Source organism: Anguilla anguilla, chromosome 6 (assembly GCF_013347855.1).
Source record: "Anguilla anguilla isolate fAngAng1 chromosome 6, fAngAng1.pri, whole genome shotgun sequence".
NCBI lineage: Eukaryota > Metazoa > Chordata > Actinopteri > Anguilliformes > Anguillidae > Anguilla > Anguilla anguilla.
The window spans coordinates 42,144,063-42,170,738 of NC_049206.1; the positions used below are offsets into that span (position 1 = coordinate 42,144,063).

The 26,676-nt window shown below is 40.4% G+C and overlaps 1 protein-coding gene across 3 annotated transcripts in view; it reads right to left on the reverse strand.

Moving 5' to 3' along the window:
- The window catches only part of LOC118229090 (steroid hormone receptor ERR2-like), a 46,156-nt gene extending 19,813 nt beyond the window's left edge, over positions 1–26,343 (reverse strand). The window contains exons 1-3 of one of the 3 annotated variants that reach the window (XM_035420774.1): positions 25,859–26,343; positions 12,685–13,091; positions 4,986–5,102 (exon numbers count right to left, since the gene is read on the reverse strand). In XM_035420774.1, coding sequence (XP_035276665.1) covers positions 4,986–5,102; positions 12,685–13,091; positions 25,859–25,908 — 574 coding nt within the window. In that variant the 5' untranslated portion in view covers positions 25,909–26,343. Of the gene's footprint in view, positions 1–4,985; positions 5,103–12,684; positions 13,092–16,497; positions 16,812–22,059; positions 22,273–25,858 lie in introns of those variants that run through there. The other 2 variants (XM_035420775.1, XM_035420776.1) reach the window with 2 other exon arrangements.
- Between the last annotated feature and the right edge of the window lie 333 nt (positions 26,344–26,676).

Here is a 26,676-nt window from a genome sequence, read left to right on the forward strand (position 1 = left end):
CCCACCCCCCCCACCCCCAGGCCCATCAACACCCTGTAGCCGACCCGACTGCATGCACGTGTTGGATCCAAGGGACGGCAGCACATTTGTGGGCTCACTCACCGCTCCAGCTGCAGGCTTCTTTCTCCAGTGTTTGGAGAAAGCCAAGGCCTCACAAAGTTCTATCAAACGGAAGCCATTTTCTTCTTCTGCCAATTATATATGCCTCAGTCAGCCAGATTATTGATTATGTTCACACTCTTTCCCGCTCAGACATATTCCAGCTGAGGAATTTCACACATTAAAACAGTGCACTCTGAAACGCCCTTAAGTGATGTATTTGCTCTAAAATGTCCACACTAGCCTAACCAAGGCTAATCAATCAGCCCTTTTTTTCCCATGGTGCATCGTGCGGCTTGTTCCTGTTCTTTAACAGGGCTGGGAGGTGAAAGCTTCCACCTGCCAGACTTGCCCTATCTCCCCAGCATGAGTGGCACAGGTGCCGTGGGTTTGTAACCGCAGGCTCCTGCTTGTCGCCCAGCAGGAATGATATCCATTGTGTGGTTAACCCCTCTATTCATAAGAATGCGCACTAGCGCTCCTGGACACCAAGAAGCCGGGCAAGGCCAGCCAACTCACAGATGAGGGTTAAGCTCTCTGTCACACACAGCTGAACCAATTTAGCAATCGCGTCAGAAAATTCGGACTTGCAAAACGACTGCAGAGACAAGTGACCTGCATCCTCAGTTGTAAATGTAATAATGATAATGGAAGACTGCGCATTTTACATTTTTTTTGTCAGTTTTACTTCGAGTGAGTGCATTTATATATTTGTTAGAGTTGAAATGACACTGAACATTTCAGTTTATATGTGATGCAAGATCAATAATCGGGCAAGACAGGGAGGAAAAATGCATGTCAAAATTTGTGTGCATTATAATCAGTTCAAATACCAACAAAAATGAGAAGCACACATGATCATTAAGACTTCTGAAGAAACTGCTTATGTATTTAGAGGAAAAGCAGGACCATAATTGCAGGTGTGAAGGGTCTTACATCGCTACCTTTTTTCCTCAGCCCGGGTCAAACCCGTGATGTCATTGGTAGATATCCATGCAGGGCTGATGTCAGGCCATTGATCAGAAAATAGACCTGCAACCTGATATCTGATATCTGATATGTCTATTGATCGCCTACTTGTTTTGTAAGCCGCAGAAAAATAATGACGCTCCGCAGCACCCCTGGCCTGCCTCCCGCAGAACAGATCGCTCATCTTCTGTCACACGCTTCGAGGGACCGAACCGCTTCTTTTCTCATCTATTATCCGGTTATTTATTTATTATTATTTTTTTAAGATGTTGGATTGCAAAATAATATTTATAGGACGTCTGCGCAACATTATCTACCAATTCAGAGAGCCCCTGTTCTGTTCTCTGTTCTGCCAGTCACCGGTTCTTTTCGCTCTGAACTACGCAGTCAGTGGACGACTACTGTAGATGTCCAGGTGACCAGAGGAAACCCTCTCTCCAGTCAATTAGGAACCATCCGGGCAGAGGTTGGTACTCAGCGTCAGTACTAGTATAGGCAGAATTAAATTTCAGTTAGTGGTGGGCATTTCAGTACTATTGTTGAGCATTTCAGTTTTGGGGACATTGATTCAGTGCGCTATAAAGTTTCATTCACTGATTAATACATTGATTTATACAGTACATCTAGTCAGTCTTTAAATTGAAAACAGCTTACAGGACCCTTGTGTAGTCTGCATTAATTCAACACATATTCATTCAGTCACTTTTCAAGGCAACAAAGTCTATGCAGCAAGTGAGATGATGTTCACTGAAGTTCAGCCAAGTTACACCCCCCAGTTCTCTCTGAACTTTAGCCTGTTCATACACATTTATGGTTTAAAAGAAATAAAACTTGCTTTCATTTAATTTTCTCATGCCTGACAATAATAGCGCATTGCCGAGAACATTACATAATTTCTTTAGCAATTTACCACTGAAAGTGAGTTTTAGAGAGCACTCATTCATATGATACTCTTCAATCAAAGGAAGCATTGCATTTCCGACATATCTCAGGTAAAGCCACCAGGGACTTTAAGTTCGTTCACTGATTTGTTTGTTGTCTGAGAAAAATGTTTCCAGTTCATTCAGTTCACTTATTATTTTTCATTTCAGAACTGGATATGCTAATTTGTTCACTGACCGTCTCCTTATTTGTTTGGGGACATAAATGTTCAGCCAGACCATGCCAATAAGATTTCAGATAAACACAACTTGTCTGCTCAAAGATATCAATTTTTGTTTAATTCCTTTTTATTGGCTCTCATGAGAAATGCTTAAAGAGATGAGAAATACCAATTGAATGAATCGATACATGGTGTTGCATGGAAATGCCGTTGATTTCAGGCACCAAAGAGATTGATTTGAAACAGTGAATCATTCGCAAACCACCCAACACCTTGGGGTGCATCACTGGACTGATAAAAGGGCCCTTTAGCCGAAATAAGCCACCGCTTTGCAATAACTTTGAATTAAATCCAAATATCCATCTTTCTCAGTCAAGTGTGGTTGATGAATATGAATGTATTTTTTGGAACATGATATAATGCCGTATAAATGGAAGCTTTCTTCATACATCCACTCCAAGGGCCCAAGACTGCAGGTGCCAGAGAGTGACACTATGCCTCCTTTAACTGTGAAGTTAAAATTAGGTGGGGTTTTCCCCTGAGTGGATGACCTTTCCACCAAAATGTAACCCCCGGAAAGTGGCAGAGGATATGAGAGATCTGACAGACCTGTGATCAGATGGGCTGCACTGCTCAGCCCCTCGTGGGGGGAAAGGGGGTGGGGGGAAGGTTGGGGGGAGGTTCCGGGGCTACAGTTGCCAAAGACACCGCACTATCATTTGCGACAATCTCTCCCCTCATCCTCGCTGATACCTGCCTCACACTCATAGACAATCCACCCTGCCCCCGCTTCTCAAGCCAAGGGGAAGCAGGCTCAGAAGTCACACACGAGAAGCAAGCTACAGCTGTAACCTCAGCAGCCATTTTGGCTCCAGTGAAGGACATGGTGAAACCACATCCTGCAAAGCAGCTATTTGGCTTTTCCAGGCCACTGATGTGGCATGTGAAACCGGGGCTGCCCTCTGAAATTCCAGTGTACCACAAGTTCAAAAACCCATTGGGCCCCCCATCCTCCAGGGCCCGGGACAACGTACCCGTGACGGCAGCCCTTTGTGAGCCTGACATCACTCCTCCACGGATCTGTAAGGGTGTAGGGTGTAGTTGTTGCGCTGTAAGGTGGGGGTGGGGGGGATATGAATGGCGTAATGACCTCGGCAGCTGACGCTGTATAAATCATTGCCTCACTTAAAGGGCTTATATAAGCCTCTAGTGGAAATATTAAGTACATTTAGAAACATTGGTAACTGTACCCATAAATTCTCTCAGCACCTCATTGAAGGGTGCTGGGTTCCACGCCATATTGTGTGGCGGTATGCACAGGAGTCAGGGCGCTGTCACAGTTAGGCTTATGTCCCGAGCGTTGACAAACGCGTCTGCAATGAGCGCACAAGCTGATCTGCTGTAACAATGTGAACAGCAGTCTACCAAGTTTCTCAAAGATAACTGCATAGCAAAACATGCTGCCTGCTACAGTACATGTACTTAGTACACAAGAATTCCATTTTGGAATTTTAAAGCCAGGCTAAATTTAACCACAAGAATTTACCTGATATCCACAATTCATGTATGAATGTACCTTTGTTATTATTTCCAGAAAATCCATAAGTTGGCCGTGTTTGGAAATGATCTATAATGTGACAGTGAATACCTAGTGAAATTACCTAGAATATTTACGTCTTTCTTACTTTTTACCACGTGCTGTTTCGAGGCATGCGTGGAGATTGTTTTCTGACTTATCCGTCTCGTCCAAAGCCGCCCCCCCCCCCAGCCCACTTCTCCTGGTTAAACCCCGCACCGTAGTTTTCTAAGAACGCTAATGTCCTGCGCTTTCCTAACAGCATGATTCTGTTTGTTTTGGCCGGAGAGTCACAGCCACAGAGCTGGCTTTTCATCGGCATAGAGACATCACGGTGGGGAACTTTGGTGGGAGGTCTATAAATAAGATAATCAGGGCAGGACAATGGCGTACATATTTGTGGGTCAATTCGGTCAGGCACGCTAATGTCAGAGGATGCGATTTGCGACTTGTGAATGAAACGCGACGTATCTGTCCGTCGATCTACTCGTCATCTTACATACATACAAGGAAAATGCATTATTCACGTTTCTCATGTTATACCTTGATTGTATGAATAAAATGTCGGAAAGCAGTTAACTAAATAAAACATATGAATGAGGACAGCTGGACTCCCCGCCTCCCCCCCCCCCACCCAACCTTCTAATCTCTGAAGGCTGATAGGGTCGGGCTCCGTGCTGGAAAAATCCATTGGCGGCTGCTTAAACGGGGCAGAATTCCCTGCGGCGCAGCTCTGAAAAGCAACGCACAGGAAGGAAACCCAGACGTTTGGAAAACACTTACCTGATCGATACGCCGGGAGGGCTGAGACGTATCCCAGCGCGCACATGGGGGGGGGGGGGGGGGCTGCGTCCGTGACTCTATTGGACTGGACTGCGGGGACAGGCCGATTGGGAGCGTTTTCGTCCCGGCAAGACGCATTTTGAACCGCCCGAGCGTCCCGGGCAGCAGCCGTCATTCTACAGCTAGAATTGGCAAGCGCCTCGTCCCCGTCCCCCACCCCCCAACCCCCCACCCCCCCCCCCACCTCCAATCTCGACTATTGCATTTCTGAGGTCACATCACAGAACGCAAAGCCCTTGATCAGAATCCAGGGGCATTTATCTCCTGTTCCAATGCCACATGTGAAATGTGATCCCCCCCCCCCCATAAAGGGCCTTATAGCTTAGTGTCTCCACCGAGGTTCCTGTGCCGTAGCAGTACACAAATAGGCGAACGTACAGACGGGCGGCGCCTTACCTTCTTTGAGCATCCCCACTTTGAGACACTTGGTGAAGCGGCAGGCTTGGCAGGACTTGCGTCGCCGTTTGGTGATCTCGCACTCGCTCGTGGCCGGACAGCTGTACTCTATGCTGCCTGGAGAGAACAAGGTGCGGACCATGAGTGCGACAGCAGCGGCGTGACTTCCACCTTACTGCTTTCCCCGTGTCACCACTTCACACACACGCACTCTTTCAACACACATCCATTACCATCAAATAAACAACCTATTCCTTTCATCCCCAGATAGTGATGAATTTCAACGAGGAGGCTTGGAATCAACATGAATTTGTTATACGAATTGACTAATGGCTTTAACTTTGAGAAGAAAAAAAAAGTCTTACCTAACTGTGAAAGATCAGATGAAGTTAGCATAAAGAGACATTTTGCAGGACTCTGAGGCAAAATGAAATGTTCATAGAGAGACCCTTAAATTGTCCCCACCAATAGTTTCCTCAAATCCAAAACATTATTTGTCATGTCAATTTTATCCACACCACTCTGTTTCCACAAACCCTCATTGCCCTTCCAACCACTCCACCAAAAATAAATAAATAAACAACTCCGCTAATTTGATTAGCTTAGCCTTGAAACCGGCTTGCATCCAAATTGTTCTCAGAAGAAAAAATGATTGTTGTAGCAGTGCCACAAGCATCTCTCACTGATGAAGCCAGGTATTGAGGTATATCCATGCCAGAATTCAAATGAAAATGCAAATCGGCAATTACATTTCATTTTCACTCAATGTGTGCAGAAACCATGACTTAATTCAGAAGAAAATGCAAAAGTCTTGCTTTGCGTTTTCATTTTCAAGTTAATGCACACACTTTGTCTGACAATTTAAAAATTTTAATGCAAAGTCTATTTCATATTCAATATTTCCTCACCCTCTATGACACAACCCTGTAATATAAAGGAAAATGAAAAAAAAAACACATTTTAAATAGCAGTTTCTAATTGTAACCGCATTATTGATGACAAAAATGAAATGATAATTCAATTGCCCATTTATCATTTCATTTTCATGTTTTTGTGGCACAAGAGTAACATTAATCAAATACAATGGCATTGCTTCCATTTGCATCATTATTTTTGCATGGTCACACAAAAACCCTGCCAAAATTTAAATTGAAATGCAATCTATCCTTAGCTTAGGATGGATTGCATTTTCAATTAGAATTTTGGCAAGGTTTTTGCATGGCCACATGGAAATGATAATGGACAGATGTTGTGAGAGACAACATTTTTCTACTTGACATTGTTTGGTAAGTTAATACATATCAGGCAGTAGCTAAAACAAACAGTAAAATTATCGCAAATAATAACGTTACTAGCCTGCTGGCTGAATAAATGTACAGCATAGTACCTAACTAATGTTAGACCAGAACTATAATTACTGTGACAATTGACATTATCAGAAGCCTATTTTTGTTCCTGCTGGATGCTAAAATAGCAAATTAAGCACTGAAGCTATATAGCAAGCTACCTAATAGCTCACCTTCTAGCTTGTTATTGTGGATTCATGAAAAACAGTCAAAAGAAACCTCAAGAAGGCTATCGGTAACATTTGTTGTACAATTTAAATGACTTTAGTTATTTAAATAGTGGTTATTGTTATTGTTGGTTTTATTTGTGTTATTTGTGGTTTTTGTCTAACCTGCCCATTGTTGGTTAATGCCAGCTAGCTTATCTGTGGGTACACGCTGAACTTGTGGTAATGTCAGGACCTAAGTAATGTTAGTGCTGGATGTAAAATGATTGACGTATTTAAAGTAAATGTAAATCCCACATTTATTCAGTATAAACCCAATGCAGCATTGTTTAATATTGAAGTTTTAATCTCTTCTCTAGAATTGTGAGTGCATCCACCAAGCTAGCTATCGTAGGTATTTAACATTAGTGTTAAGCTAGCTAAAAGTTAGGTTGCCTTGTTAGGTGCCTTTATGGGTCACAGCCTGCACAAACACAATATATCACCATCCTAACTAGCTGTGAACCTGAGACTAAAACTGAAACTGACCGGATAAAGGACACAAGACTGATTAAGAAGTCAGGCAAGAAATATTTACATTTTGTTACGTCACTGGCTGATTTTTAAACAATTTTAGAGGGTGTGGATCACAATGGTTATTTTTTCTGTATTTCTGCTTTTGTGGCCTGTGAAAAAAATATATTTTTCTTTTTCAAACCATCCGCTCCATACACCCAAAATTGTAAATCCATTAAGAAATTTAATCTGTGTGTTTCTCTTGTGTTGTGTTTGTGTATGTGCACTCGCACACAGTGTTAGTAGGTGTGTTCATACTGGTGGAGAAGGGGTACTAGTAGCCTGTCGGAGAGTGGTCAAATGTTTCCCCACTAAACTATTCTCTTATGTCCAACACATACACACAAACACACGCATTTATTTTTCATAAAGGAGTTTGACCCCCAGTCAGCTGTAGTCAGAGCACTACTATAGCATTAGGAAGGAGGAGAGCGCAGTCCTTATAAACTAACTGATTGTGCTGTTCGACATGTTTCTCAACTCAGCATCGAGGAGACGGCAAACACACTCCAAGGGTAAAGAAGTCCCAGAAGTCCCATGCCTCAGTAGATATCAAAATCAATCAAATTGATTAAAAACAACGTGCATTCAGAGAGACAGCAGTGAAATTGAGTAGCAGTGAGGTCAGCGTCAAGCTGACTGGAAATTACTGTTTCTTCATAGCACCGCTCCCACTTATTAGAATTAAAGGGAGAATTAAAAACAGATTGTTTCCTTGCTCATTTGTGCCTTTTTTTCAGCCTCGGCTTGCATTTCCTGGTTTCATATTTTCTTTCCTTTCCTTTCCTTCCCCCATTTTTTTTTTTTTTTTTTGCTTTGACACTCCTCTCCTTGTACTCTTTCTGTCCTGTACCCAGTCCTGATTAATATTTCATGAAGCTTTCTCTTCTGAAAGACAAGCTGGTTCCCTCTCCATTCTAAAGAGGTGTTCTTCTGTCCTTCTCTGTCCCTCCCCTGAAATTAACCACATTCCCATGCTTCTACCCCCCCCCGCTCCCCCCTCCCTCTCGCCTGGGGGACGTCCCACCCCACCTCCTGTCCTCCAAATGAAAAGCCTTGTCCTTAATTACACTTTCTGAGCACTGATTGCTATTGACAAAACCCCTGTGTCTCAGACAAACGGTGGCGGATAAGCTTCATTATGGAAAGCCATCAAAGAGGGACAGAAGAGATGGACTCGAAATAGACAAATAGATATTCCGGAGTCTGAATTGTCAATTTAAAGTGAATGGAGGCATTTCCTCAATTTAACCTCTCCCTCTTGCACTTAATCACTGATCTCCTGGTCTCTCTTTCTGTAACACTGCAATTTATTTCATTTTAGCATGACCTATAATCAGTGTGTTGTCTTTTTCATTGGCATAAAAAAACATTATTATTATTATTATTATTATTATTATTATTATTATATAAACTGTCTGTATAATGCTGGAAGAAAACAGAAAAAAGAAAAAAGAAAAAAGGGCTTTAAGATGTGACACAGATACATAAGCAAAACATCACCTCACAAAATAACGAAATTGGCCATGCTTGAAGGAAATATTCAGACCCTACTTTTAAAATTCATACGCTGTTACTTCTGTTTATGGTGGTAAATTACGTGACAGCTTTTTGTGGTATGTTTATTGCTGCAATGACAATGCCAAGTCATCAAGAGCAAAAATGTGGATGTACAGTTCATATTACTTTTTATATTAAACAGGAGCAGAGTTTTTCCCAACTACATCATCAGTAATTTCTCATAACTTTTCTATCTAGGTAATCACATATATTATGTACTGGGTGTTTGCATTACAGTCTGCAGATAAATATGCTTTTGGGTGAATTTTCCTCTTGAGAGTAGTCCATCATTCAAGTTATCTGCAAAGCGCTTTCTCTAACAATCACAAACAAATTTAAGAGAAATGTTGTATTGTGTCCTACACGGCAATATGTCTTTACACTGAAATTATCAAAAGGAAAAATAAAGAGACAACACACAATAAGACTTGTGTAATTTTTTTCATCAAAAGGAATTTGTCTCAGATTGAACAGTTACCTATGACTCTCATTTCCTATTTCCCCTTTTCAAAGTGTGACTCACAATAGTACGTTTTATGGTTTTGTTGGATATGGTCTGCACCTTTTGGGTTACCCGATGCCCCCGAGATCTGCAAACATAGTTCAGCATAGTTCCCTGCACCAGTTCATCCATCAAAAATACCTCAGGCTCAGCAGATATTTCTTGGACAGGGCTTCCCAACCATGTTCCTGGAGATCTACGATCCTATAGGTTTTCATTTCAACCCTAATCTGGTATATGCGATTCTACTAATTTTACTAATTAGCAGCTCAATGAGATTTCTAGTTGTTGAATTAGGTGTGCTGTGTTAGGTTTGGAGTGCACAGGGAACAGGACTGGGCAGCCCTGATCTTGGATATTACAAATGCATCAAGGGTCAGATTTACATACAGTGCTGTGAAAAAGTATTTGCCCGCTTCCTTATTTACTCTATTATTTGTCACACTGAATAGTTTAAACAAAATGTAGACACGTTTAGACAAAATTTAATATCAGACAAAGGGAACCTGAGTAAACACAAATCACAATTTTAAATTATTATTTAATTCAATGAAAAAAGTTATCAAACACCCATGTGAAAAAATAATTGCCCCCTTAAACACAACAATGGGTTGCACTAACCTTTAGCAGCAATAACTGCAACCAAACACTTTCTATAATTTGATATCAGTCTCGCACATTGCTGTGGAGGAATTTTAGCCTATTAATTGCAGAATTGCTATAATTCAGACAAATTTGTAGGTTTTCAAGCATGAACTGCTCGTTTCAGCTTCTGCCACAGCATCTCTATTGGTTTAAAATCAGGACTAGGCCACTGCAGCATTTTGTTTAATTTCTTTTTTTTTTTTTCTATTCAGCCGTTCAGATGTGGACTTGCTTTTGTGCTTTGGATCCTTGTTTTGCCGCACAACCCAATTACACTTCAGCTTCAACTTACGGACGGATGACCGGACAATCTCCTGAAGAATTTTCTGATACAGAGCAGAATTCATGGTTCCTTCAATAATGGCAAGTTGTCCAGGTGCTGGGACAGCAAAGCATCCCCACACCATCACACTGCCACCATGTGTGACTGTTGGTATGATGTTCTTACTGTGAAATTTGTTCCACACCAGACATAATGGGACCCATGTTATCCAAAAAGTTCATCTGTCCATAGAACATTATCCTAAAAGTATTGGTGATCCTTCAGGTGCTTTTCTTGCAAATGTGAGATGAGCATTGACTTCTTGGTTGAGTTGTCACCCTTGGAGAAAATTTTGAAGGCCAGCCACTGCTGGGAAGATTCACCACTGTGATAATGGTTCTCTGTGTGGTTTGTTGGAGTCCCGCAGCCTTAGGAATGGCTTTGTAACCCATTCCAGACTGATACATTTTAACAACTTTTTTCTCATCTCTTCTGGAATTGCCTTTGAAATGCCATTGTGTGCTTGTAGAAACTTTGTGGTGACTACTTCACTTTGATGGTTCAATATGAGTGAGCTTTAGATTCAGCAGGGCTAATTATCAGTAAAATTTTATAAATTGGTTGATTGAATAACTAAGGGGGCAATTAAGGTTTCACATTGGTGATAAGGATGTTTGATAACTTTTTTCATTAAATAAATGAAATAATAATTTCCCCTTCCTGTAGCTACGGTAATGTTGTAAGTGACAACAGACACACAAAGACTGACAACATGTACCAAATCTACCTTTAAATAAATAAAAACAAACACACAGTGACCCTTTCTTTGTTTAAGTATTTTAGTAATGCAATTTTAGCATGCTCTCTATGCTCTGCTTCTAACAATGTGATGTTAAAGTCAAAAAGAATGCGCTTTCTGTGATGGACAAATGTGAATGAACGCACCAGCCTATAAAAGCACTCATTCGTATTATTTACTTGTGGCAACTGCCCACTGATTTTTTTTATTTTTTAACTTCAAGCACTTGTTTCTGTTGCTACAGCTGCGCGTGTTATTTCAGTCATTTCTCTTCGTTGCACATGTGATCTATTGAATTTAATAAATTGATAGTTAATTTAATAAATTGATGTTTTTAAACATTCTGTGATTTATGCCTTATTTTTTCCATGATTTTTAAAAACTAGGTCTTGGCTGCTCCATACTTTAGCCAATACTTGCTTTGACAAACACCCAACCTTTATTGTTTGGCTGCAATAATTAATGAAAAATAATTCATCTGTACTGTTTTATGATTTCTTGCTCAGGAAGTTGAAATAATGTGATTCTTGTTCCAAAGATTCTCTCAGCGCATCATCAAGGGCTATATCTGTGTCTCTGTCTTGCTTGTGCCTTGATTTACGTCTGCTCTTCAGAGGCAGAGAAACTTTGAGAAAAATCGGCATTCATTAATCGCTTGAACTCCAGTACATAAAAAAAAAAATATATATATATATAATCAGCCGCATTTATAATATCTCTGCCCATTATTTGCATAACCGTCCCTTAAATGCATACGCATTAAGGAGAGAAGCGTACCTTGCGATGACCCACGTAGATCACACACATACTGCTCCTCTAGCCCCGTGCGCCTTTATGATCCATTAGACGCATGTTTTTTTTCTTGGAAGAAAACGTCATATCTGCATCTGAAGTAGTTGCAAAAGGCTTAGTACATCTGGTCCAAGTGTGATGCCAGTGGCACCACTCGGCTAGAGTCTGGCCTGTGTCATGGTAAGCATGTTTTTGGCTCTGACTAACCGGTGCAACCATCAGAGACCCCTCTGAGATAGATATCACATTCTGGGACATCAGCAAAAAAAGGGGCATATCCCACCAACTGCTGTCGAGACTGATCCATCTCAGTGGTGTCATCACATGAGATATGACAGGGTTAGACCCAGTCATACAAAAGCAATTATATCCATAAAGCGCATTGATAACTATCTTCATTTGCTTGCAGTCATCCTAGAGAACTCTGATTTCATCACGACTGTCAAGCAGTTAGTTGCAAGCACTCCATCTCTGTCATGACTTCTGCATCATTTCTTAAAATAGCACTGATTGTTGATTTTATTGCTGGAAAACTATTAGAAGGCGTTCTGTGCAATTGAACAGAACGACCAGTAGCTGTTATTGCTCAAGGTCATTTTTACAGTTATCACTGAGGTGTGACCACCTTCATTAAATCTGGAAAGATTTAACATATATTTTTTTATCATTACAGTCATTACTATAATTTTCCTTCTCACTGTGACCAATACAATTGATGTGTGTGATGCTTTACTTCACAGCTCTTAATTAATTTCCCCATAGCTATAACTTTCCTCATTGTTCCTGATCTACACTGTCTGGGATAGGTTCAGGGAACTGTAAATTATCGCTGCACCGTTACTGAATTTTTAACCTTATTAATGCCTTGTGAAACGCAAAGGGCAAAGCACCCGGTCGACACTCACGGCCTGTTTTTGTAGCTGTTGGCACTGTCAGACCCAGGTCGGGTGAAAAAAAGGCGAGCAAATTAAAACACCGTGCGTAAAGGCGCGAAGCAAACCGAGCAAGACGGCCGTCTGAAAAAAGGGAGACCAGCGGGGACGGACGGAGGGAGGAAGGGAGGCGCGGTACCTTGTATCGTCCTTTTAAAGAAGGCTTTGCAGGCTTCGCAGGAGGCCACGCCGTAGTGGTAGCCGGACGCGATGTCCCCGCAGACCAGGCACAGCCTCTTGGGGATGGAGCTCAGCATGTACTCGCACTTGACGTGGGGGTCCTCGCCGTAGGCGGCGGCGCAGTCGTCGTAGGGCTTGCGGCAGGGCCCGACCACCGGCCCGCCCGCGCCGAACATGGGCGGGGAGTCCAGGCCGTTGGAGTGGCCGTTGAGGGTGCTGCCGTAGCCGCCGCTGGTGTCGGAGTTGCCGCCGGGGCTGTGGTGGCTGGCCGTGTCGGCCGAGGCGGGGCTGGACGGCTCAGTCTTGATGTAGGACCCGCAGCCCGGGGGCATGCGGTGGTCGTCTGCCGCCATTCTGCCTAGCTGCCTGAGGGACACACACACAAGGAGAAGACTAATGTGAAGAGTGCGGGTGGGGAGCGGCATCGTTACTCACAATGAAACTGAGAAGCATTTCTTTTTAAAGTCCTTACTTTCAATGCCTTTACCTCTCATAATGTTTTACCCAAAATGCATTATGTTACCCCTTAACAAAATTCTGAGTGTTTACCAGATGAATTGAAGTGCAGCCTCTCTAGCTTACTTACAAGTGAGTGGACGTAGCAAGAATGTACCACCCAGAGCCCTACCCTCTAAACTGGTAAGAAGAACATGGAAGGCTTACTAAGGCATGCATCACTGGTAACAACTGGTGAGGGAACGCAAGTGCGGCGAATACTATGACCGCCATCCTCATCAATATCGCTTACGGCGGTGCTGAAGGGAGGAGCTCTGACAGCCCTCTGATGTCTGACTATTAGCAATATTTGGAGCCCGTTCCTGTTAACGGGGCTTCAAAAGAGAAACAAATTTCAGTATCGGCTTCTGTACATTTATGCAGAGACCTCCCCACATTTTTTTTGGGGGGGGGGGGTATGGGTATCAGCAGGGTTCTGGCTGACATATTTTGCCCTATTCTGCAGGGCAGGCTTATCTTTTGGTACCATGGGGTTGTGGGGTCACGTTAAATCTCACCCTTGTATTGCACCCCTTCTCCGTCATGTTTATTCATCAAAGCTTGATGTCCCTGTCACCTCTAAGATTAAGATAAATTATATAAATAAGGCCCTGCTTTAAAATGACAGCCTTGTGAAATGAAAGTATTGACTCACATGACTTACACACCAGCCAATATATCATTTTGCTGGTCGTTTCTGCATATACATCAAGGGGTTTAAATTTTTTATTGTGCGTTTATTTTTTCCCCCAAAGAACGTGGTACGTCATCAGAAACTTAGATATCTTAACCCCCTCCCAAGAGTACAAGATGAACTCAAGACATGTGCCATGCAATTGAATCAGAACCTTCTCTATTTAAAGATAATAATAATAAAATAATAAAAAAATAAAATATTTATTATTATTATACTTATACATGTGTGTTGTGATATGTACAAAATGTTTTTTTTCCCTGTAAACCCAATGAAACTACTGGCATAATTGTAAAATCTATATTGTGTCCTTCCTACGTGAATCAGTTTCCTTTTTCATTTTTGTGACCTGACTGGATCAGTTCCATCTGTCTAATAAATACATTTTTCCTCCTCAGTTCTTAATTGCCTGCACACAAATTATGTGCTGTTCAGTCCTTATTTACATACACAATCAAGCGTTCAGTTTGTATAAGCCACATAAATATAAAATGTACTCCATCAGTGCCACTTACACTTTATTAGAGTTGACATAACACTGTACATTTTGCCGTGTGATATTGTTCTGCTGTTCCTGCTGTTTTTGGGATTAGCAGCTCTTAGGATCTCCTAAATATGCTCCCCGTATCTGGGTATCCGTTTCAGGGTCTCTCCCTGACATTTCCAGAGGATTGAAAGGCTGTAGAAGTGCTTTGGTATGATACGAGGGTGCACACAAGGTTGCCCAATGGTAGACAACCAAAGTCACCTTGCTTCACAGAAAAAAAGGTTCCAAAACATTAAAAAATGATGAGACGGTGAAATCGTGACCTTGCGTGATGCCTGCCCGGTACAATTGAGTACGATGCTAACATAATCAAAAAATGGTCAGTGTTCACTTGATATTTTTCCACTTTTATTTCTTTTTTTTGGCTATTTAGTATCATTGTGTGTATGTCGGCAACCAGACATTTTAGCATTACCTTCCTCATCATCTGTTACCATGGTAGCCAAAATTACACTTGGTATCCACTTAATATCCACATCACAGCTGCCCTTATGAAGCAGACTGTCTCACATAAACATCCACAAGCTAAGTGGTCTCAGAGCCGCAGAGTAGATATATTATACTCAAAGTGATGCATCTGACAAGCCACTTTTGTGAGAGTCAGCCAAGGAGGAATTTAATTAACTTCCAATTAACTCAATTAACTCTTAATATGGCGTTAACTTCCTACTGGCTATTTCTTCTCCAAGTTTAAGATCGGACAAGAGCTATTGCCTCTGGAACAGTGAGCAATGCTTTGTCTGAGATCCATATAATTCTGGCACAATATATAGATTCCATAGTGTTTGTTCAGTGTACTGTAAATACTTGGAAGGGGTCCACAACAAAGCTGGTCCATTAGTACCCACAGGACAAATTCCATTAACGCACACCTATCTGTCATTCATATACTGTATATATGGACAGACTAAGAACCAGGCTTGGGAATGAAAAAATGTAATGCGGGAAAATAACCAAAGGAACAACTCAGCAGGTAAACTCAAAGAGGAAAGGGAAACATGGCTGAGACCTGTGTTTCATTTCTGTACCTACCATGCAAGAACTAACAGCGCTTTTGAGAATTCAGACAAAGGGGGGGGTGGGTGAGACCCGAGGGTCTTTCTTCATTAGGACAACTCACTGAGGTTACTTTATGCGCTCCACTCATAAGAACTTTTATCTGTCAGTAGCGAAACCATAATGCCGCACCTCACATCCGTTAGTTGATCTAAACAGTGAGTTCTTCAATGTCCTTACATTCCATGTGTCCCTTATATATATATATATATATATAGCTATTTATTTTATGGTGAGAGAAGCTTGTCTGAGGAGACGTATACAAGATCTATCGATCATGCGATTCTGCACTTAAAACATGAGCTGGCTGTTTGGATGATAGACATTTAGACATTAGACATTGCAAGATAGACATTTATATTTAGATAAAGAGTACGGGAGCGTGATTGTACCATGTTCTAAAATCATGAATGCAAATCGTTGCTGGGATAAGTGTTGGTCTTAATTGCTATCCCCAGCATGGATCGTTCTTGTTTAATCTAAATTTAGCAGTCTAGCAGTTAATGCATCACCATCCGCCTGGCGGTGTGAAAGTATTCCCCGCAGAATTCTGTAGAGTATTGTGTCGAAAAATTAGTTCATTCCTCACTTAGCGCACGGCGACGCTTGGGAGTTCTTTTTTTTTGTTACATTTAATAGCGATTCTGATAGTGTGTCCATCCATTTTTGCAAAAATGGTTGTGCAATCCACCGATCTCATGTTCTCAAAGACAGAAATAGCCTTAGATCTCATTTGTAATTTCACGTCTCCATAGGAACTTGGTCCTAAACACAGCTCGCTTTGAGTTTGAGTTGGATTTTGCTTGGATCAAATGTAGAGAGGCTCCCGGAACTCAATCCCTCCCGGTAATGTTTGTTTTTCCACACAGAAATTAGGACACCTCAGTGTGGTGTATGCATGCTGTTCTTAAGGGTAATTGTTAGCTACTATGGGTTTCACCGTTATGGTTTTATTGTCCTTCAGAGTGATCCCTACTTACTGTAAATGATAACTCCATGTCCTCTGCACTGACGTTGTCGCTGTTCCTACTGCTCCTGTGATACGTATGTATCATATAATGCTAGCCTTGTAACTTTCTTCTGGAAAATAACTGGCAAATAAATAAAGATATAGACTGATAGATAAATATTTCATACAAACTGAGCTAGTGATCTCTTCCGGTTAACAGGAAGGTTGCCAGGCGTTTCACTCGAAACTGCAGCGGTCCCGGCTCAGCCAGCGACTGCAGGGGTCTCCGGTGATCTCACGGCAAGCAGCGCCGACGCCGTACTGCTGAAGACCACGAGGCCTTGCTTTCTGCTGTCGTCCTGCCCGGCTGCCCAATGGAAAATGTGACAACCGATGCGAGAATATCTTAAATGTCACATAGAGAGCATTGGCGGATTCGAAAAGGAAGGGGGGGCGGGGGAGGTGGGGCCGGGCTGAACTAACGGTTCGTTTTCCACGAGCAGATAGCCAAACGAATCGGCGTCCAAACAGTGGCTAAACGGTTTAAATATCCTTGGGGGTGTTTGTGTCCATTTTGGCAGTATTGCCTGTTCCCCTTGCATTTCCGCATTGACTGTCCGACAGCTTTTAAAACCGCGAAATGAATTTGAAAAGCTAGTCGCTCAAGGTCCTGCTCTGAAACACTGTCGCGGCTGGACGAAATAGCGGGTAGTCACTGCATGTGGAAAATGACTGATCAGGGAGAGAGGGAGAAGCCTGATGGTGGGTGAAATGGAGAAGGTAAAAGTATTGTGTGTTTTTATCTGAAAAACAAATTGCCATTAAGGTTACTCTTTTTATAATTTAAATAACCAGTTGAGACTCCCACGGAGGAAAGGTGCAGAGTGACTGGGAGCCACATATGGGATGAGTTCATTAACCTCCCTCTGATTGTTTTGTACGTTCTTGTACGTTCTTGGCTTCTCGTATAGTGCTCAGTCTGTCTGATGCTTAACTGAAGGGCAAAACACACATAAAATATTTCAAGACGGGCTGATTAATTGAAAAAGTGAATGAGTAGCAAAGGTTAAACAAGACAGACAGTTAAACAAGAATCGAATGTGCACATGCGTGCACAACTGACTGCATGGCCTATATCATCACTGAATTTATTAGGGAATTGTGCAGGGCTTTTTTTTTTCAAATAATGAAAAATTAATCTTAAAATCCAGATAGGGAATGAAATGTGACCCATAACAGGGATTCGAGGAGCAGCTAACACTGTCAAACTGCTGAATACCAGAATGGTGTTAAAAATTTAATGAGGAATAGAAAATTTCCATTTCTTCTTTTCCTTAAAGATTTTTGTTTAAAATGTCTTGAATAAATAGATGTTTTAAATTCATGAGTCAGCACTGTCCCTAAGACCTTAAAATTAAATGAAAGGATTATTCTTTTCCAGTTGAAACCCATTTTTATTACAGAATAAATGTCAAACCATACAGGTAATTTAATATTTGCTATATGGCAAGGATCATGCTTGTTTTAAGTTTATTACATTTATTATAATCTAAATGAATAATCTAAACTAAAAATATTGACTGCAGATTTGTTCTGAATGTAGTTACTTAATTCCTTCAATCTATGCACCTCTGTTGTTTAACATTATTTAGAATGTGTGGAATGTATTATAATTATTTACTCATATGCGTGAATTATGCCTGGGAAAAAAATTGTGTGTCTTGTCGCATGAAAATGATCAAAATTACACATTAACCTATGTGCAAAAACATCTTCAGGTGATGTATGCTTAATTGCCCTCTGTTAAGAATATGTCCTTGTACCTAAGAAGCTGACATAAAAAACAACATTTTCAGTAATACATTTTTTCATAATAGCCTATTTTCCCTGTGAAAACAAATACATTACACATACTAGGTTTTTAAAAAAAATTTTTTTAGAGTGAGGGTCATCTTATCATTTTCCTGCACACATGGCTGTAAGTCTCTGAGTTCCACGCGGGAACCAACTCTGTTGTGGCAAGCACAGAATTACAGTAATATCGCGAAAAACAAAACTTGTAAACAGTAAAAAAGCAATAAAATGAGCAAAAATAAAAAAATAAAATCAACAAATACAGAAATGTTAAAGTAACTTTCGCTACACTGAAGAAAACACGTCTAAATTTAAGTGAGTATTGCATTTTTACATTTTGCTTAATTTCGTACGGAATACATCATTTTTAGGCACTGCTACCAATTAAATGAGAAAACAAACTTGTACTTTTTTGCAAATGTCACAATCTTAAAAACAAATGTCAACCGTGGTTCAAGTGAATCCTGCCTGGAGAAAAGAATGCAAAAACACGAGACTCTGATATGACTAATTCACACCTTTCCATTTCTACATTTTCATTCAAAAATGTTAAACAGACCGGTAATTTAGCTCACAGCTGTAAGAGCAAGACATTAAGCTGCACTTTCAAAACAATGTTAAAACACGGCTCGAGTTCCCCTTAAGCCATACCCCTGGGTGTTGACAAAGGGGAAAAATGTTCTATGTAATTTTTTCCCAGAAATTATGCAGTGTGGGCCTGTGGAATGGCCAATGTTTGCTGGTTAGAATTGTCACGTATCCAGATATTGTTTCCGAACGTGAATAATTTACTTCCAGTTCGGCACTCATTGCATGGATACTTCAGACACTTTCCTGACTATGTTTCATTGACCTTGGTTCATTCCAGCACGGTTTGCCAGATAATAACACTGTACGAAAGATGACAGGGGATTAAAGACTAGTTGTGAATAAAACTGGGACTGAATGCACTGCGCACTTGCTCTGTCAGAAGGAATCAAGAGGCAACTTTGCAAAGGACAGTTTCAGTATCGATTCCATAAATAAGTGTGGCTAACCATCAACCCTAATGCTACTTTGCATTTCATTTACTGCTCCCGACCATAACCTTCAAGCCACTACGCACTCAAGACCAGTAATGTATGCCGATAAACACTAGCAGATCTGTTTGGCTCAGACGGGCCTCTTTAAAATGAAAATGACTGTGTGTTGAAATTGCTCTCCATTCTTATTCTACTGTGGATTTAACTGTGAATTGGTTAAAGAAACACGTAGTTGAGCTGTACTAAGCTGACCTTACTGCAGGCACATCCAAGGATATGAGGTATAGAGAACTGAGCTTATGTTTTAACACAACATCCAGATAGAGAGAAACGATAACTCATATAATAAAATAATTCAGATATTACCAGACTTGCATACGTAATGGGGGCAAAAATTATTGAGGTCCCGCCACCTGACTTCAGATAATAAATTATTATTACTTTCGTGGGTACATTTTTGGCAAACTTTCTGCCTTTCAATTCCAGCTCAGATCCAGTACTAATCCTTCCCTGGAGCATTTTATTTTAAAGATATTTTTAACATGATCAAAAACATGCAATGGATATGTTACCAATAATAAATTAAGGATGATTTAACTTTGAAATAGTTAATAAACAAGCTGTTTGCAGGTGGTAAATTTCTAGTAAGATTTCTTGCTTTATTTTACGGAATTGCAGTTTGGTCAGGAAGTGGCTAAAATGCCTTTTGACTGTAACAAAACAATTGGAAGCAATGTATTTAAAATGCCAGTTAATTAATCATAATTTCTGAACGTGATAACATCACTATCACAAGTATGTATATTGCTTGCTGCAGTGTAAACACTATCATGAATGTATAGGTTATGAAATTCCTTTAAAAAGTCATCTAAGCAACCAACACTGGACTTGTCAATAAACGGTCAAATTAAAGGATACCCATGTTTAGCACATCAACCAAATAAGGCAGCAGTCCACGAATACTGCAATAATTTACAAAGGGCATATTAGGTCTTCATTTGACACTGCCCCATTAGCTCGAATCTCACCACCCTTAAAAAAGCAAGAGCGTAAATCAGGAAGGTCTTCACTTGAGCAGCGAGACCCGGCACTGAAGTACCGCCAGCTGTGTTACCGATACAGCTCAACTGCCGCAAATAGGGAGCCAACTTCAGACAGGTCACTGCTACCCTCAAGGTAACATTGTCGCGAGCTGGGTGGAGGGGTAATGGCAATGTCATCGCTAAACTCAAGGGGGCAATAGTGATTCCGGAGGCACTGTGACAGGGACACTGTGCCACCAGAATGGCACCTCACCTTCCGCGCGCTGACTGATGAATTTCACCAGAGGGACCACTGATCATGTGATATTAAAGTGATATATGGATTTTTACTCTTTGTACACACGTCGCTGTTACAATATACTCACAATTGATACCTGCGCAGATACTAAGAGTGAAGGGACAATTAAGCAACCTCTATTAAGCAACATAGCCTTTAAGTATTTTTAAATGTGATTATTAAAACACAATAATATGAGTAGATAAGGTTTCATGATGAGAACATTCTTGTACTGTTCCAGTAAAACAAAATGCACTATATATTTGGTTTGTAGAAAAATGTATGTCCATTTTTTTCTGCAAATCAGTTTAAACAAAAAAGTAAAATATCTATACCAATAAAAACAAACGTCTTTTCTACAAAAGATTTTAATGTAAAATTGAGTGACAATAAAATGAACTCCAGAGAATGCATATGATTTTATATACCATCCACTGGTCAAGAGATTGCTACATATTTATGAGCTTGGTATGTCCAACTAAATGTTTAGGTTTTACCTTGTTCAAGAACAACCCTAGGTACCTTTTAAACTTGGCAAAATCTGATTATCTCAGCAAAACTGGGATAATATACAAATACACTTTTGTACAAGATATGCTGACAAAATCAGCTGCATAACATAAAAAAAAAAGAAATCGGAAAAAATCTTTAAAATTTAGCCTGGGTGAAGGTTAACATGTTGCGCTTTTGATATCGAGACATGTTGTACCATAATCCCATTCCAAAGGTGATACACTGCCCACTGTCAAGCACAACTTAACTGAATTTGGCAAACTGCAGTGTGGCCAGATTTCTGAATGAAATGGCTGGACAAGGACAACATGCGACCATACCTAAATAACATGAGTAAAATAAACCCATGGGAAGAAAGAATCCCTTACAGTCAAGCAGGCATGTAGCCATCCACAGCACCAGAGCCAAATTCACATTAATATAATATAGAGAAGCATTGCTTTACCTCTCACCCATGCCTTCCAGCTTTAGTAGTAATTTCAGGTATCAAACAAGCTGATAATTTGGTTGTAGTCTGTAAAAGAGGTTGTCTTTTCTAAACTTTTCTAACTGACATGCAAAATAACTTTGTAGTCTTAAATACTAAAATTCTGGGTTTCTGGAACCTTGTTTGTGGGAAAAGGTACAAAAGCACATGTATGAGCGCCTGGGTTCTAAGTAAATCAAAGTCAAAAATAATGAAAGCACAGGAATGTTCAATGGGGACCAAATGTTGCCCGTTATAATTGAATTAACACAGTTAGCGTTGAATTAACACTGGACACTTTACTGCGCAGCAACCTATCTAATTACACATTTGGTAAGAACAAAAAATATCATATGCAGAGGTTCTCAGCCCCAGCCTGGTACATCATGGGCAGAAAATATCCTGTGATTCTTCTTACCGGCATTGCTCCAGTGGCTTTGGCGCAAGCATTGAAACAGAAAATAAATAGTCGAATCACAAAATGAGCTAAATCAGCCATGTGCAACTATAACTACTGCTTGATCCCAGATTAGCGTTTGTGTACAGACACAGCTCCTGCCCTCATTGCGTACGATCTGATTGCATGCCAGCATGGTGTTAATTGAATTAAGAGCGCACCGTCCAACCGCTGCATTCTGACACAGTCGGCTCTATCTGCGAAACTCACACACACGCTTAATGTTGCGGCAGTTTGTAGGACATATGTGTCAGGCGGTATTCCACAGCCAACATGACATCACCGAGCACAGCCCATCAATCATAGAGGCGGGCCCAGTTGATATCAGGTGGGGGAAACAAATGGATTGCTCTCGTCTTACATATGCAGCGTGGTATCTGCAATTCCATAAGCACGGGAATGTTCGCAGATAAATCTGCTTTTTAGTCTCAGGAATTTTAAGTTGTTTTTTTGTTTTCACTGTACACCTTCTCTCCCAAATCATATGATCATAAAAAGTATATACGCAATATACTAAATACGCAAAAACAAAAAAAAAAAAAAAAAAACTGGCTGTAAATCGATTCTAACTGTACGGGAAAAAAACACAATAAACATTAGACTAGACAAACTTCCCCTTTTAAGGCCTGTTGAAGTAACAATTGCAACAAGTTTTATTCTAGCATTCATGCGCAAACATAAGTGGAATATACATTTCCCTGAAAATTTAAGCCTAATGTCTACTGTATTCTTACTGAACAATTTCCTTTCATTCAATGAACTTACGAGTTCATGTTGTTGTTTGATTGAAGTTGTAACTCAGAGTTACAAACAAGGCCTATTGAGGTAAAACTGAATCTGGGCCTAGACATTTCTTTTAAATAAAGAAATGTTGGAACAGCTAGAATATTTATTATATATATAACTCTCTCTGTACAGTAATGAGTTTAAGATGATAATTTAAAATAAATAATTTAAATAAGCACTCACCATGTATTTCCTTTTAATCAAATAAAATTTTATTAGTTTCTATCCATCATATATTGCTAGTGTTGTACATAGAATTGGTTGAAATAAATATAAGCATTTCTGTAACACTGACTTTTGTCTTTGATGAAATGTCACCTCAATTTACATTTTTGACAATGCTTATGTTATATATGTACATTCTTATGAAAAGTGGTTGCGATTCTAATTCATCAAACAATACACAATGTAGGCCAACATACTGTCATAATGTCTTGACAAAAAAGGAAGTTTGTGCTGACACTGAAATACATGTACAGTACATTTAAATAAAATAAATTACTGAAAATGTAATGCTTCATTTTTAAAAAATGTTTTCATTTTTTTGAAATTTTAAATAAAAAAACGACCTCTCTTGCATCAAAGTCCAAATGTTCAATGGCATAAGTTACAAGCTACAATTTAAGATATTTATCAAATGTATGTTTAAATCTCAAATGTATATCAAATGTATGTATGAATATTTAAATCATATGGCATCACATTTCTTAGTGGTGCAAAATCTAATCAGTTGTACAATATACGTACATACTATAAAGCACATCCAAAACCCAACACTTTAACAGAACACTTTCAAATACCTTCACTAGCTTGCCTTTGGTGTATTACGGATATGTATGACGTAAAACTGTAATGTCAAATATTCCTTGTAAATAACTGCTTCCAAGTCTAATTTGGGTCATGGACATTTCAAAATAATATAATTGAGTTTTTTTATTATTAAAAGCACACCTTTGCAATTTGTTTTTCTTTTTCTCCAATTTACAGTACTGACTCATATGCGGAGCCTTGAAAAAGCCTACACTAAGCTTTGATGCAGTCTATTTCTAATTTTTTTTTAACTATAGTTTTCTATGCAAATTATTTAAACACAATCATTTAACAATGCAAATCAAGATTATTACTAAGAACTTAGAGGGCATTTTGCAGTCATTTCATTTCTAAACTAAGAAGTTGTAAATCTGTAGAGATTCTCCTTTAATTCAAGATTTTAAATAAATCTGGTAGAAAAAAAGGTGAAAGTTATAACAGATGAAAAAATCAAGTAATTATTTTTTAAAAATCAGTGAACATGGGACTGAAAACAAACATCAAATGACTGAAATCCATACTTTCACATTTTAATACTTGGGGGAAAACCCTGTTTAGTTTAGATAAATATGTTGTCAATTTTGCATTGCTATGCAGCCAGTATGAAAATAAGAATTCTTTAAGCGAGCTTGGGTTGGGAATGGGAGAAGCCAGATGACTGTGACCACAGAACAGTAGGAAGCTCTGTAATCCCGATCAGTGTTAAATAAAAAGAAGATTAAGACAGTTCTTCCCAGTTAATGACTTTATTGAAATTGCTTCCCTTCGGCTAGGTAAAGGTCACTGGCAGGACAATGGGGTTTTATGAACTATGATTATTTTTCACAAGGTTTTTTCTTACAGCGGGTTCTGTTTAATAGTTTCCCGTTTCAGTGCTGCAGTTGCAGCACACCATTACTAAAATAATCTAAACAAAAAGAAGATAATCCACTAATCTTAAACTCACAACTGAAAGCAAAATATATTATGCCTAGCTTAAGATTAATCCATCAGAGAAATCCATTAATGTCATGAAACTGATAGGACAAAAAGTAGCTTAATTTGGTTCTACAGCCATCAGCTTATAATATAAAATCGGCAGAAACTTGTTAAATGATCATTGTACAATGAGCTAATCCAAATAAAGATGAAGGACAAATGGCTTGCATAAATTCAAATTTAGTTTTAATCTATATAATATAAAATACTTTTGTACAGACATTAAATTCTCTTTCTAGCCTGTTTATTACTTGCTAATGCTTAATATATTTTCAAGTGATTCATTATCTAATGTCTTTGTTTTGTGTACATTAATTCACTAAGATAAACTCAAACATAAGTATTAAAACTGGAGTAACTGATGGTAAAAAATAAATAAATAAATAATGAAAAAAATCCATGAATAAAATAAGCATAAAGTAGAGGAAACTACAATGCAATAAGATGCAATGATATACTGTAATAGAAATTTTCATTTGTAAAAATGTAACAAGGTATTTCAAAAGCTCAGGCTTACTGACAGCATAGACTGTGCTAGATGCCCCCTAAAAAGGCCAGCCCTTCCAGGAGTGACCGGTACTAAAGACGGCTCAGTGTGTCTCACCCCGCGCGCTAATACGACACTGCATAAGCCTCAACCTGCTGCCCTGTGATTTCACTGCTTACTTTCACCCTTCCAGGGTCTAACCTGGGACAATCGTCACGGCGACCGGGACAGGTTCTCCTGGCCCGAGTTCTCTCAGTCCCTGTCCCCTCGACTACCTCAGCTACGCAAAACCGGGCCTACGGTGTCCTCTATCTCCCCCCGTGCTTCACGGTACACGGAAGCTGCGGAGGGCCTGGACTGCAGCTGCGCAGCCGGGGAGGAGAGCCTCACAGCTGCGCAGCTGGGAAGGACAGCCCTGCGCTGGGAGAGCTGGGGAGCGGACAAGCCGTGAGGCCTGACAGGGAGCACGCTGAGAGTGAAGCACTGCTTCAGCAGTGCAGGAAAAGTTACGCATATCAACCCGCCACAGGAGAAAACAATTGTGACCATCACAGTGGGAAGAAACAACAGAGAGAAAGAGAGATTCAGAGATAGGTAGGTAGATAGATTGAGAGAGAGAGAGAGTGAGAGAGAAAGATAGAAAGAGAGATATCAAACAGGAAAGAATTCAAATTTTTAACTGAAAGGAAAAGCACCTACTGGTTCTGGTAGCTGCGAGATTCCGGGGAGCAAAGTTCTGAAACATCCATTAGTCCAGGTTTAGCATTCCACCAGTCAGAGGAGAGGATAGGAGAAGAGCAGGGAGGGGAGGGGAGAGCAGAGTCGCTGTCTCCCCCAAAGAAAGAACGCAGGGAACCTTCAGAGCCTGTTCCCCCAAAAAACACACCCCTGCTGACAGCGGCAGACCTCCCAGCTGGACCAGGTGTTTCAATCTGCGCTTGTGTGTGAGTGTGGATGAGAACGAGAGGGAGAGGCAGGGAGACAGAGGGGGGGGGGGAGGAGGGTGACAGGGGGAAAGAGAGGTGAGGGAGGCTAAGAGAGGGATATGTGTGTGTGTGTGTGTGTGTGTGAGAGAGAGATTTAGAGAGAGAGCGCGCGAAAGAGGCAGTGGTAGGACAGTGTTGTCTGTGAGGCTGAGAGACAGGCTGAGGGAATGAGAGGAATGACTCTCTCCATGGTCGGGATAGGGCTCTTTAAGACTCAAGGGCATGATGAATAATAAGGAACAGCTGCTGTTGGTTGACTCCAGGGGGAGTGGCTTACAGCAACAGGGAGGGCTAGCAGGAGGGGAGGGAGGAGGGATGAGGGGAGAGAGCCAATGAGGATTCAGATTCCTGCCCAGAACCGCATGCACCATGTTTCTCTTCGGCACTCTCACACAAATGCTCGCACACAGAAATACACAAACATTACTCATCGTCTAAAACAGACAGCAAAATGCCAGTGCATTACTAATGATTTATAACACACCCTAGAGGGGAAAGAGTTTAAACATGGGTTATCTATGACTCCCAGTT